This window comes from Panthera tigris, chromosome C1, assembly GCF_018350195.1.
Source record: "Panthera tigris isolate Pti1 chromosome C1, P.tigris_Pti1_mat1.1, whole genome shotgun sequence".
Lineage (NCBI taxonomy): Eukaryota > Metazoa > Chordata > Mammalia > Carnivora > Felidae > Panthera > Panthera tigris.
In genome coordinates this window covers 157472605-157487598 of record NC_056667.1, presented here as the reverse complement: position 1 = coordinate 157487598, position 14994 = coordinate 157472605, and the positions used below count along the sequence as shown (strand labels likewise).

General features: G+C 35.7%; 1 protein-coding gene across 4 annotated transcripts in view; it reads right to left on the bottom strand.

Annotated features, from left to right (window-relative positions):
• UBR3 (ubiquitin protein ligase E3 component n-recognin 3) overlaps positions 1-14994 on the bottom strand; it is a 234227-nt gene that overhangs the window by 70668 nt on the left and 148565 nt on the right. For 3 of the 4 annotated variants that reach the window (XM_042994657.1, XM_042994660.1, XM_042994659.1), the window contains exons 26-29: positions 11538-11671; positions 7055-7165; positions 1991-2203; positions 401-537 (exon numbers count right to left, since the gene is read on the bottom strand). In XM_042994657.1, coding sequence (XP_042850591.1) covers positions 401-537; positions 1991-2203; positions 7055-7165; positions 11538-11671 — 595 coding nt within the window. The remainder of the gene's footprint in view (positions 1-400; positions 538-1990; positions 2204-7054; positions 7166-11537; positions 11672-14994) is intronic. The other variant, XM_042994658.1, reaches the window with a different exon arrangement.

Here is a 14994-nt window from a genome sequence, read left to right as displayed (position 1 = left end):
ACAAATTAAAAGTGTTTAATATATTACAATGTTTTTGTTTACAGTATTATCACTTCTTGATAGGACTTGAACAGTGATTTCTTAACAACATCCTTCATATATAATACTCACATGCTTTGAGGTAGACTGTCCCAAAATGTTAACAATATACTTGTTCCCACATATCCTATAATATATAAGAACATTTCACCCAATATTTCATTAAAATAAAAACTCTTCAGAAAACGAAGGAAACCTGCATTTTTATGATCCTTTGAGGAATTTCTAAAACTAGCCATAATTTTAACCAACATAAAAAATACATATCCTTTCTTCAAATAAATATGGATGACAGTAAACAAACCAAAAAACCAACTACCAATAATAGGTAAATATTGAAGTACATAACATGTATACCTACCTAGCAACAGAATACATAAAAAGAAAATCATTGTCTGGTGAGCCTGGCGTCTTGCTATAGTCTCTATATTTTTTCTGAGTGGTATTTTTGATATCTTTCATAACAGATTCCATTTCTTTACTTAAGTTGGTTTCTGACTGCAAAAAAAGGAAACATATATATAAAGTTTATTCATATTCACTTTCTCTAATATAGTCTACAAGGTTTATCATATGAATACACTAGGAAATTAAAGTTAAAAAGTTAAAACAAATGTACATTAACTTTCTACCATAAATATATTTACTGTACAAAGATAAAATAGATTAAGAAATATTTTCTCTTATCTTATCCTAATTCTATATTGTGATTGGTTCACCTATAATCTAACCATGAACTAACCATACAAACCTATATGCTAAACAAATGAGTACATGTCATTAAAATAATATTTTGGAACAGTTTTCATGTTTATAAACAACCTGATTTTCATTTAAGTTCATTTCTCAAACACTAATATTGATGTCCCTTGCTTTAAGCATATTTTAAACACATAAAAATTTGGATTTACAAAAGAAGAAAACTACAGACTCTAAAATTATAGTCTTCAACTGAGAAAAGAAACTGCCAAGAGATGAATCTTTCAGAGTAGCTTTTAACTATAAATTTCTGTCCCAAAAGTCAAATATTAATAGTTTTCATACATTTACTGCTTAAACTAGGCACAGCTATGACTTCTTTCAGACCCACATCATAAACCTGTATTAAAGGTGAAATATTTAAGTATTTAAATCAAATTAAAAAATCCTGGAGCGCCTGGGTGGCTCAGTCGGTTGAGCGTCCGGCTTCGGCTCAGGTCATGATCTCACCGTTTGTGAGTTTGAGCCCTGTGTCCGGCTCTGTCCTGACAGCTCAGAGCCTGGAACTTGCTTCAGATTCTGTGTCTCCCTCTCTCTCTGGCCCTCTCCTGCTCACGCTCTGTCTCTCTCTGTCTCTCGATAATAAATATTTAAAAAAATAATTTAAAAAATAAAACTAAAAAATCCTACTGAATGGGATAAAAGATGGGTTCACTTACACCAAATCCCACAGTAAAACAGACTGGCTTGTGAATGGTTCAATCAAGTGTATGATATTTTATCTAACACACACACAATGTATGTAAATCTATAACTATACACATAAAAAGTGTGTATGTGTACACATGTCATCTTAATCCTAATATACCTAACAGACATATTTTAAAGTGGTTAGACTATGCTTCACATTACAAGATACATATATATGTAATTTATTTGTTTGTTTGGTTTAAGATTTCAACATCTTAAAAGAATCTAACCATATCTAAGCTTACAGAATTTCACGATCTGGAAGATGTATATTAAAACTATAACAATTTAGATGAGGGAAAAAGTATAGTCTTTGGTAAGAATTTGTTCCATTATTCTCATTTTTGTTTGTAGCAACCACAAACAGAAGAGAAAAACAACTAAAAGCAATTTCTATTAAATGTTTAAAGGTCCAGAGCAATTCAGAAAGGGAATGAAAATGAAAGGAAGGAAAATGAGAGCTGAAAGCAGAGCTGAGGTTACCAGGGTATTTCTGCCTTACACTGATGCTTACTGGGAAAGCTCCCGGCCGTCCCTGCAGCTCCTCCACTTCCTTTATGAGGTCTTGTATGCTTTTGTTACTAGGACGTTGCCAAAGGTTACTTTCCACATTACTTCCAGGATAACAAGGAAGAACACTGTTAGCAAATTGCCTGCAGAGAGGACACGTGAATTCTCCTTTGTCCACTGAGAAGCCCTGAAGAACCTGGTCATTCTAAAAGATGAAATAAACATACAGATTTATAATGCACACCTCTACAGAAAACAAAATTCACACCATTACATTTTATGGTAAACAAATGAACCATACAAAAAAAAAAAAAAAAGACATCCTTAGGGGTACCCAGGTGGCTCACTCAGTTAAGCATCCAACTTCAGTTCAGGCCACGATCTCACATTTGGCAGGTCTGAGCCCCGCATCAAGCTCTCTGTTGTCAGCATGGATCCCACCTCGGATCCTCTGTCCCTCCCTCTCTGCTCCTCCCCTGCTTGCGCGTGCACGTCCTCTTTCTCTCTTGATGAAGAATTGACAGCTTTTGAGAATTGAGCCTTAAAAACGTGATGTGTCTTTAACTGCCAAACACAACTGACTGGACTTCATGCAGTGGATTTGTTTAGGATTAATGGATGGGGAAAGATTCAGTTATAGTATTCAGAACATAAGTGTAAGAGGAGGGGAATTAATTTATCACTCTTTTCTTCAGATGTTTCTGATAGAAAGAGGAGGAAAGAGAATTTTTTAAAGAGACACATAAGTGTATATGCCTAGGAAAATTCTTGTTCACGAGAGACTGCTATACATGCTAACTAACCAGAAAACTTAAGGCAGGAATCCAGGCGGTTACATTTGTTCCTTTATTTTGCATGACACCACCACACATCTATTTTGCTCTTTAGGCCACTGCTATTTAGTCCTAACCACTATATTACTCTTTTTCTCAGCAGTCTCTTTCTTATTCTGCCCCTAACCTAATGTTCTATCTCAAAATATGTTTTAATGTATTAATGTAAATGTACAAATGCTACAATATGACCATTATCACAAACAAGACAAAAATAATGAGCAAAAAAGGATACAAAGAGAAGAAAATGAATCTGTCTATGGTTACAAAGGTAATGACAATGTCAGGATGAATTTAAATTTCCCCACTCTTTTTTGTTTTTAATTTTTTTTATGTTTACTTATTTTGAGAGAGAAAGAGAGAGCACACACAAGTGGGGAGGGGCAGAGAGAAGGAGAGACAGAATCCCTTAGCAGGCTCCACATCATCAGCACAGAGCTCTATGTGGGGCTTGAACCCACAAACCACGAGATCATGACCTGAGCTGAGATCAAGAGCTGGACACTTAACCAACTGAGCCACGCAGGTGCCCCTAAGTTCCCCACTCTTCATTGCTTTATCTTGGATCTCAAATACTTTGACTAAAAGAACAAAATTCTACTTTTTTCACTTTTTGACACTTCTTTTAAGTTCTTAAAAATATAACACCATGTCTTCTTAAATCCAATTCTACAAATAAATATTTGTTAAGCTCCTAACATGTGTCAAATGCTGTGCCAGGTGATAGCATAAAGACTTAAGGTACATCTTCACTTAAGGTCCTAACAATATAAAAGCAAATAGAAACGAATAAATTATAACAATAGTGTGAAAAATACAACAGAGAAGGCTTCTCAGAGGAGACTTGTGAGCTAAGTTTTAAAGATATACAAGAAGAGTAGAGCATACTAGACGGTTGGGGAAAGGGTCCTGATATCACTGAAGAATGTTCTATGATAAGCTCTTCTATAATTTAATTTTAAAGAATGCTAGATCCCCCTCTTTGCCTTGATTGAAAATGCGTTCTTTCCTAAAGCCTCTCCAGAAGCATTCTCAAATAGGCACTGCTCATTCTCCCACATCCCTCCCACCTAATATCTTTCTCATCTCCAGTGCTGGCTTGAGATCTTTACTCTTGCATTCTCCCATGTTTGTGGCTAATGTCATTTGGTGACATCACCCTTTTCCTTCCTTTTTACTGTCATCCACTGCCCTCCATCACTCAAGAGTTTGGTACCTAAATCAGTTTTCCTCATCGCTCCAAGTCCCGTCATCCTCCTGTGCAACTTCAGTGTGTAACGGAGACAACCAATCTTACATCTCAGTCTATCAGCTCTCTGACCTCATTATTTCTTATAGCTTTGACCTCCACTCTACTCCAGCACCTGCTACCATGACTATCCCCTTATACTGAAATGACCCCAAAGTGTCTGTATCTGAAAATATTAAATCCAAACAGCTTACATTCTGACTGCCAACTCCTAGCTGTCTTAGTTCCTCCTTTTTTCCCCACTTTATCAAGCCTTTCCTCTCCTGCCTATACACGATCTACCACTTCAAAAACTCTTCGGTCAATACTTCTCATTCCCTGTCCATTTGTCCTTCTATCATGCACACTCCACAAAACCTTCATACAAAATTAACCCAATGTATGGCTTCTCCAATTCTACACTCGAATTAAGGGTTGTTATGGAATACTGAAATAGCTTCTTGCTACAAACTGTTTCCACGCCAACTGAGCCCTGAATACTTCCTGACAATCTCTCCCCAACATCCTATGAAGCACTCTCTCACCCAATTCCGAAGTGTTTCTTCCAAACCACCTCCTCACTTGCCAAGTCCCTTCACCTACCCAAGCCTTGCCCCTTTTACTCTAGAAGCATAAAGCTACACTTCCTATCTCAGAAAAGAGAGTCATGACAGCTCCTTCTGCTTCCTACCTTCTCCCATCTCAATATCTAATTAATAAATCTCACAAGTCCTTCCATCTACTTCCTTCTACTCTCTTTGCTAATATCTCCTAACTAGTCTTCCAACCATACTGCTGCCAACGTGATCCACCTAATGTGACTCTTATTCCCAATCAAAATCTTTCAATGATCACCTGATTTCTTCCTCCCTCTGACACTCCACATGCTATCTCTCACCACATCCAGAAGACCTTTCTTCTAAATATATTTCAAATCTCTAAGCTCTTCTCCATCTCCAGTGCCATGACTAACCCCAAGCCACCATCATTTCGTACCTCCTAAGTATCATTGCATTCTTTCTTACTCTCCTGCAATCCCACCATAATCCCCTACCATCTACACAATTACCACAATGATCTTTCTGAACATATCTCTGCTTAAAAGTCTTAAATGGCTTTAATGGCTCTCTGTAAAGAACCTATCTAAACAAAGTCCAAGTTCCTTACATGAACTACCAGGTCCTCTACAGTATGACCCCTAATCTTCCCTTATCTCTCATCACTCAAGCACCTTAATTCATCAAATGTTCTGGCACTTGGCAGATGTTCCAAAAAGGCCCTGTGTATACCTCATAACACTCAGCACATACACCATTTCATGCAATCCATAGTAAACTCCTAAAGGGAAGGAACTGTGTCTTATTCACTGATGAATCCCCAATGTCTATCAAAGTATCTGGAACACTGCAAGCACTGAATAAATATTTGTTGAATGAACGACTGAATGGAGATATATGAAAAATGGATAATGTGCTTAAGGAACCATTAATTAGCTTATTAATGCTGAATTGATGAAAGATAAAGCTGAAGCAACAACAGGCAAGCCTAGATCATGAAGTGCCTTGAATGCCATTCAGAGAAGAGTGGACTTTATCCCATCAGGAAGAATTCAGTAAAGGATTTTTAAGCCAATGACATATGTCATCGGATTTACATATTAGAAAGATCAATGTAGTGAATAAATCAGACTTGGAGTAAGGAAACTGATAAGAAAGCAATTGCAATAGTCAAGATGAGAAATGAAGGCATACACAAAAAGGCAGAAGCAACAATAATGAAAGTAGAGTACAGTCAAGTGAGATTTAAGAAACAGAATTAATAGAATTTGCTAAATGAATGTGACAGGGAAGGATAAGAAGGGAAAAATGGGAATCCACTGCTTCTGAGCTAGGAATCAGGGAATAGAGAAGACCACACTTCTAAGAAGTTGAGCTAAGAAAAAGAGAAAAACTGCAGCTACAGGGAAATGCAAAGTCAAACGAAGGAATTCTGAATGGCAGGGACCTGAGCATCTTTATGGACTGAAAAGAAACAATAGAATGGGCAGAAAAACTTAAGATACGGAATAAAAAGAGGTTACTTACTAATAGATCAAAGCTCCTAAGGTAATGGTAGAAAGGAATATTAGAGCATAAACAGAAAAATTATTCCTGAACAGAAGGAATACTATCTCAAAGAGTAGAGAAGAAAAGGATTGGTTAGGATGCAGACTCATTTATCAGGGAATAGATCAGCAAAGTAGGAAGCTAAGGTAGCGTGTGACAGAAAGCCACTGTTTTCTCGGTAACAAAGGAAGAGACAGAATCTGATGAGGGGAAAGGAATCTTGGAGTTTAGGCAAAGAGCCTGGGATAGAGGAGGCAAAGGTTTGGAACAGCTGCTGGGGACACTAAGAGAGGAAACCAATCAAAGACAGGTAAATGAATCGATAAATAATATCTACAATCTGTGACCCTAGTTTAAGCCACTATTATATAGGAAACCACAAATTTACAGACATACCACTTAACTTAGTTTTATGGTTTTTCTGGAGGGCTAGCTGCCTGGGTCTAAAACCAAGGGAGGAGGATTAAATGAATGATATTCAGAGCAGGATAGGCACTGTTCAAAAAAGTGAGGCTAGGAAGAACTAACGCTAGGGAAAATATAAAGGGGTTAAAGGACTAGAGATCTTGATGTCAGAAGCAAAACACGCTAATGAAAATGAAATGAGAAAATCTGAAGAGTGATCATATAACAAAATGATATAGTAGGATATTAAAGCATAGTATTTCAGAGCTAGAGTAGCAAAGTCTAGAATTACTACCATGGAAATCAGTTGCTAAAGTGAAGTAAAAAAAAAAAAAAAAATGAAATTCCTAAAGCTGAAGGGGTCAGGGAATTACAAGGCTGAATAGTTCAAATGGCAATCAAAATCACCCAAGATGAACTGGGATATATATGCTATAAAAATATTTAATACCTGGAAAGACAAATACACCTTTAAATCAACTTACCCGTAATGATTCCATGTAAGATTTATGACAATCTATATGTAACGTGTGGCCACAGGTCTGTACATAAACACCTCCTTCCCAGCCAATTGATACTGCCAGTAGACAAGAACTCTTAAAAAAAAAAAAAAAGAGAGAGAGAGAGAGACAATACAATTAATTTTTAAGAAGCATAAACATACCTAAACATATCCACATAAACCTCTGAATGATTTCATACCGTTATACTAATGTGAACTTCATATTTTTATGATATAAAGTAACAGCCAACTTGACAGCACCAAGGCAGTTATCTTTAAACTTGAAATACCATAAAGTTCTAGCTTCCAAATATCTAGGCTCATAATGAAAGAGAGCAACTATAAATTACACTTTCTCTACCCCATGAAATATAAACTCTTGATATTATATTATAGGTCACTATAAACTATTCTGCTATCGATTATTTTACCTGCTCTGTGATATCGGACATTAACAACTTCTTTCTTTTACTGTAATTCCAGTGTAGTTAACACACAGTGTTCTACTAGTTTCAGGTGTACAATACAGTGATTCAATACGTCCATACATCATCCAGTGCTCATCATGACAAGTGCATTCCTTAATCCTATTTCACCCCTCCCTCCCCACCCACCTCCCCTCTGGTAAAATCAGTTTGTTCTTTACAGTTAAGAGTCCATTTCTTTTGCTGTCTCTCTCTTTTCTTCCCTTGCTTATTTGTTTTGTTTCTTAAATTCCACATATAAGTGAAATCATATGATATTTGTCTTTCTCTGACTGACTTATTTTGCTAGCATTATACTCTCTAGCTCCATCCATGTCATTGTAAATGGTAAAATTTCATTCTTTTTTATGGCTGAAAGGGTTAGTATCTGAAATATATAAAGAACTTATCAAGCTCAAAACCTCAAAAATAAATAATCCAATTTAAAAATGGGCAGAAGACATGAACAAACACTTCTCCAAAGAAGATATCCAGATGACCAACAGATACATGAAAAGATGCTCAACATCACTCATCATCAGGGAAATGCAAATCAAAACTACAATGAGATACCATCTCACACTTGTCAGAATGGCTAAAATCAAAAACACAAGGAACAACAGGTGTTGGTAAGGATGTGGAGAAAAAGGAACCCTCATTCACTGTTGGTGGGAATGCAAATTGGTACAGCAGCTGTGGAAAACAGTATGGAGATTCCTCAAAAATCGAACTACCTTGTGATCCAGTAATTGCATTACTGGGTATTTACCCCCAAAATACAAAATTCCTAATTAAAAGGATACATGCATGCCTATGTTCATAGCAGTATTATTTATATAGAAGTTGTGGTATAGATAGATAGATAGATAGATAGATAGATAGATAGATAGATAGATAGACGGACAGACAGATAGATAGATGCAACGGAATAACAACTTTTTTCTTTCTTGTCCCTTCAATGTTTATATTCCTCAAGGTTCTTTGTGTCACTCTCTTCTTACTAGAACTGTTCTCTGAGTGATTTAATCAGTAAATTTGACTACTCTCCAAACTTGGATCACTTGTCTTAGTGACAGATACAACCACTCAACTCCCAAGCAGAAATCTCTAGTTTGATGTCCCTCAGATAACATTAAAAAATATGTCACTGGGTGCCTGGGTGGCTCAGTTGGTTAAGTGTCAGACCCTTGATTTCAGCTCAGGTCATGATCTCACAGTTCATGGGACTGAGCCCTGTGTTGGGCTCCATGCTGATAGCACAGAGTCTGCTTGGGATTCTCTCTCTCCTCCTCTCTCTGCCCCTCCCCTACCCACACACACACTCTCTCTCATAATAAATAAATAAACATTTGTTTTAAATGTGTCATAAATTTGTCTTTTTCCCCCCATGAATCTTTCTTTTCCTCTTGGTTTAAAAACTCCACAATCTTTTCAGTCACCAAATCAGAATGCTAAGAGTTATTCTACATCACATTCTTTCTTTTACACCACAGTATTAGCTCCCAAACTATGCAGATTCTATCTCCTAAATAAAACATGATTTGGGCCCCTCCTCTTTATTTCCACTATAACATTCATGTCTGCATCATTTGTTGTGGGGGAGGAGGTTTTTCAACAAAGTTTTTTAACTGGTCACCTTGATGCCAATTTCTTCTCTCCATAATGCATCACCCTCCATACATCTTTCTGGACTACAAATTTGGTCATAAGATAACCCCAAAAAGTACCTTAACATTTACATGGGTTTAATAGAATATGCAATAAAGAAGGAACCCAGATTATATAAGCAACTACAATACCCTTTTGAAATCTGTTCTACAAGTTAACTTTTTTAATCTCCTCTTTTTCTTGTATCTTCAACTCTTCCTTCTCTACTAATTCCTTCCCCCTCAACCTATAAGCAGGCTTAGACTTTTCCTCCTAAAATAATCCTCTTCGAATTTTCATTTGGCCTCTATCAAACACTATTTGGGCCTGAACTTGAGTTCAGTTCACCCTCTAGAGTCTGTAGTAAACAGATGACCAGGCCAGAGCAAAATTAGGAAAAAGGTCTAACACGGGTGATAGCACATGATGAAAGATTTGAGAGCCACTAAAACTGAGTATAGCTTTAAACTTTATTTTTACTTTGGAAAGAAATTTTTACAATATAATGTAAGGTGACCAAATAATCTTTAAACAATAGTAAACAAAATTCTAATGTTAAATGAATGTTCTAATGTTCTAAAAGAATTCTAATGTTCTTCATGAACATCTGAAAGTTGAAAATATTACATGGTGCAAAATGCCTTTCCAGCCTATTTAAAGATGTGTAGCAGCACAAATCAAATACTCACAGCAGGTGAGCTAGCTTCTATTGTTACAAATCAGAATAGCAATAGGAGACCTGCTCATCTTTGTTTTATGTTTTGGAGCGCTTGAAGTAGAAACAGATTTAGATCATTTTAGAATGGTTAGTAGTCAGTTAATAAGCTGCTCTCTTTGGCAATGTATTATAAAAATGTAATTTATCTTACTTCTTTTTTTAATGTTATATTTATTTATTTTATTTTGAGAGAGAGAGAGAGCAAGAGAGAGCACCCAAGCACAGCAGGGGAGAGACAGAGACAGAGACAGAGAATCCTAAGCAGGCTCTGCACTGCCAGCACAGAGCCCGACACAGGGCTTAATCCTATGAATCGTAAGATCATGACCTGAGCTGAAATCAAGAGCCAGATGCTTAACCAACTGAGCCACCCAGGTGCCCCTTTCATTTTAATAAATCAGCTTTTAAAACTAAAATCAGTATGCCATTTGTCTAAGTAACTGTTAGATTTCTTGTTTGAATCAGAGTCAAAACAAAAAGGCAGGAAAATATTTACTAACATGAGACTAATATTTTAGGAAGACTTCAACAATGTGCCCACACCACTGTGCTAAGAATTGCTTAACAATGAATCTTCATAGCCTCAATATTTATTAAAACATTACCAAAAAAGGAATGAAAAGTTTACCAAGACCACTCAGTTATATATGGCAGAAACCAAGTTCAAACCCAAGTCTATCTGACTCCAAAGCTCGGGCTCCCGCCCTACTCTGTCCTCTCTCTCATAATAGAATACTCCCCGTTTCAACGGCACTACTGCCTTACACAACTAAAACTCTACAGGTTGACTCTGTAAAATGCATGCAACTGGTTGCTGCTTATTCTCATTAAGTTTCTGCCTTCCACATCTCCTACTAGTTTCTTCCATTTAATCCAGTGCGTTATGGGCAAAAAAGAATCATATGTGAAAATGTATCAAGATATTCATCTCATATAGCTAACTAAAAATAATGTTTCACTTCATATTTTAACTATTTTAAGTTACTATTATATATTTACTTAATTCAAGATACAGTAAATTCAAAAACAACAGGTGAATGGAAACCCCATTTAATAATCCACTGAGAGAATACTGAAAATGGTACAGAAATTTTATAAGGAAGTTAACAATGCTGGTGCCGCTAAATAAACTAAGTTGACCTTCCAAGACCAATAACACCTGAGTGCTAGATAGAGCCCCTAGATGTAACGAGTTGGAAAAAAACCTATCAAGTTCACAACAACAAACCATAGAAGCCATGAATTAATCTGTCCCTACTTTACATTTTAAAAGCATCATAATGAGATTTTATTGTATATGTTTAAAAGAAAGTAAAAGGAGGCAAAAATCTTCATAAAATATTCATGCCATAACTAAAAGTTTTTATAGAGGTAATACTTATCATTCCATTGAACTGAATTTATATATCTTATAATAAATAACATTTAAAACATAGGTATGACATTTATAACCTAAAAAGTTTATTTATTACAGATTCCTATTTCCTTACTATCAATATATTAACTTTTTTTCTAATAAACTTCCAGATGCCAAATTAGAATGATATCTAGTAGAAGAAAAAATATAAAACTCTGGAGAGAAGTAACCATCAGTTTTGCAGACAAACTATCACTATATGATAAAAAAGGGTACTTACATCTTTAAAATAACGCTGTAATAATGAAAGCCTCACATCATGAACTGCTGCACATGTATCCCAAGGGTAAATCTGCTCCTCCTCAGTGATAGGCAATTTTTTTGGCTCAATGTTGTCACGGCACTGCCCCAAAACTACATTAACAACAGAAATAAGAGCTCATTAAATAACCAACCTTATTCAACATGATTCACTAAGTAAAGCTGTTATTTATCACAAACTACTCTAATTATTCTACTACTGAATATTTTTAAAGACCTAACAAAAAGTGATATTCTAGTTTTCTTCTAAAGAGTAAATAAAGTGTGAAATATGACAATATTTATTTTTTGAAATAACACTAAAATATTAGTATGAACTCTGGGTGGATGGATAGATGGATGGATGATCAATCGATCAATCAATAGAGGATGAATGGTTTTCAAAATCTGTCCAGTGAAAAGGCCTAGAAGTTATGATTCTCTGGTATCAATAAACCTCATTTTTAAATATACTATTTCTCACTAAAAGTAAACAGAGATCCTTGGAGAAAAAGCTACATCCAGGGTTGGGGAAAAGTTCAAAGTGAGCCTGGAATTGTATTGTAATAAACACAAGGAGATATTCAAACACTAAGGTGCCTGGTCATGAGGACCTTCAGGAGTTTTGATGGTCAAATTCGAGAAAATTTGAGTTCTGAAAAGAATAATGATAGTAACAGATAACACATTCATCAATTCAGGCAAGGAACATCAAGTAAAGGGGTAGAGGGATAAATTGTCAGGATCCCAACGTATCATCCTATAGACTACCTACCACCATAACCAAGTGATCAAACTTGGTTGGCATCACCAATAATGGGACAAGCTGTCACTATGAGCCTCCTAATGTGATGGAATGGGAGGGAACATCATGTATATAATGCAATTGTCAAAAATGTTTACCCTAAACCTAATAAGAAAATAACCACATGAATCCAGAACATGAACTACTCTACAGAACAAAAGATCTAGACTCTTCAAAAATTTTTAAAGGGGCTGGAGAAACCGTTTTAGATTCAAGGAAACTAACAAGAATTGATAATTAAATGCAATACATGATCTTTTTCTTGGATGAAGAAAAAAAATCTGCTACAAAAAAATATTATTGGGGGCGTCACGAGGATGGGTCAGTTGGTTAAGAGTCTGACTCAGTTAAGTTTCTGCTCAGGTCATGATCTCACGGTTTGTGGGTTCAGTCACCCATGTCAGCACAGAGCCTGCTTGGGATTCTCTCTCTCCCTCTTTCTCTGCTCCTCTCCTGCCCATGCTCTCTCTCTCTCTTTCAAAATAAATAAACTTTAAAAATATACATACTATTGGGATAATTGGAACATAATAGATATTATATAAATTTCTTGGGTGTAATATAGATAGATAATATAGAAGAATATCCTTGTTCTTACAAGGATAAAACATCATGACATTTTCTTCTAAAAAGTATGTGTGCATGTGTATATGAGTATGCGTATAGACAAGAGAGGGAAAGAAAAAACATGGCAATATGCTAACAATTGTTGAGTGCAAGTAAAGACTATTCTGTAGATACAAAATTTTCAAAATGAAAAGCTAGGAAAAGAGGTGTATAACAAAAGGGCAAAAATAATACTAAGATTTTATAACTGTAAAACATCAAAGCACAAAAAAAAAGGAGGGGGGGTAGAAACATACACTGCCATATATTACTATAAGACTCAATAAGCATGGGAAGACCATTCTTAGGGAAGGAGTATCAGGTATATAAATATGGACCCCAAGTTTTGAAGAGATTTACAGCAGCAGTAGAAAGAAAAAAAAGAAGTAGGGAGATGCTAGCAACTAAAATATAATTAGCTATATGATGTATAATCCTCTTAATACACTGCTGGATTTCATTTGCTAGGATTTTGTTGAGGATTTCTGCATCTACATTCATGAGATACTAGTCTATCATTTTCTTTTCTTGTGATGTCTTTATCTGGCTTTGGTATCAGTGTATGGCTGTCATCATAGAATGAATTAGAAAGTTCCCTCCTCCTTTTTTTTTTTTTTTTTTTTTTTTTGAGAAGTTTGAGAAGGACTGATGTTAATTCTTTAAATGTTTGGTAGCACAGGGGGCGCCTGGGTGGCTCAGTCAGTTAAGCATCTGACTTCAGCTCAGGTCATGATCTCACAGTTTGTGAGTTCAACCCTTGTGTCAGGCTCTGTGCTAACGGCTCAGAGCCTAGAGCCTGCTTCAGATTCTGTGTCTCCCTCTCTCTGTCCCTCCCATGCTCATGCTCTGTCTCTCTCTCTCAATAATAAATAAATGTTAAACAAAACAAAAAAAAAATTTTTTTTAAGCAGTCAGTATTTAAAAAAAAAAAAAAAGTAGGGGGGAGGCGCCTGGGTGGCTCAGTCAGTTAAGCATCCAACTTCGGCTCAGGACATGATCTCAAGGTTTGTGAGTTCAAGCCCCAAGTCAGGCTCTGTGCTGACAGCTCAGAGCCTGGACCTTGCTTTGGATTCTGTGTCTCCTTCTCTCTCTGCCCTCCCCAACTTGTGCTCTGTCTCTCTCTGTCTCTCAAAAATAAATAAATGTAAAAAAAAAAAAAAAATTAAATGTTCGGTAGCATTGTGAATGAAGTTTCCTGGTCCTGGACTTTTATTTGTTGATAAGTTTTTGATTACTGATCCATTCTCTTTACCTGTTTAATGTCTATTCAGATTTCCCATTTCTTCTTGAGTCAGTTTCAGTAGTTTCTATGTTTCTAGGAACTTACCCATCTCACCTAAGGGTGAGATTGACAAATTCATTGACAGAAAATTGTTCATAATATTCTTAGTCTTTTTTATTTCTGTAAGGCCTACTGTAATGTCCCCAACTTCCATTTCTGATTTTAGTTATTTGTGTGTTCTTTTATTCTTGGTCAGTCAAGCTGAAAATTGTCAATTTTGATGATATTTTCAAGAAACCAATTTTTGCTTTTGCTGACTCTTTCTACTGTCTTCCTATTCTCTGTTTCATTTATCTCTGTTCTAATCTTTATTATTTCTTTCCATATGCTAGCTCTGGGTTTAGCTTGCTCTTCTTTCTCTAGTTTCTTAAAAGTGTAAAGTTAGGTTATTTATTTGGGATCTTTGTTTTTAATGTAAGCATTTAAAGCTATAAACTTTCTTCTATGCACTATTTTCCCACAGGTTTTGGTATATTGTGTTTTCATTTTCATCTATTAAGTATCTTCTAATTTCACTTGTAATCTCTTATTTAATTTCCACCTATTTGTGAATTTTCCAGTTTTTCTTCTGTTACTGATTTCTAGTTTCATTCCACTGTGATCAGAGAAGATACTTTGGATGATTTCAATCTTTTTAAATGTATTAAGACTTGTTCATAGCCTAATTCATCATCTATCTTGGAGAATGTTCCACGTACAATTGAGAAAGATGTGTATTCTACTCCTGTTGGATAAAGCATTCTA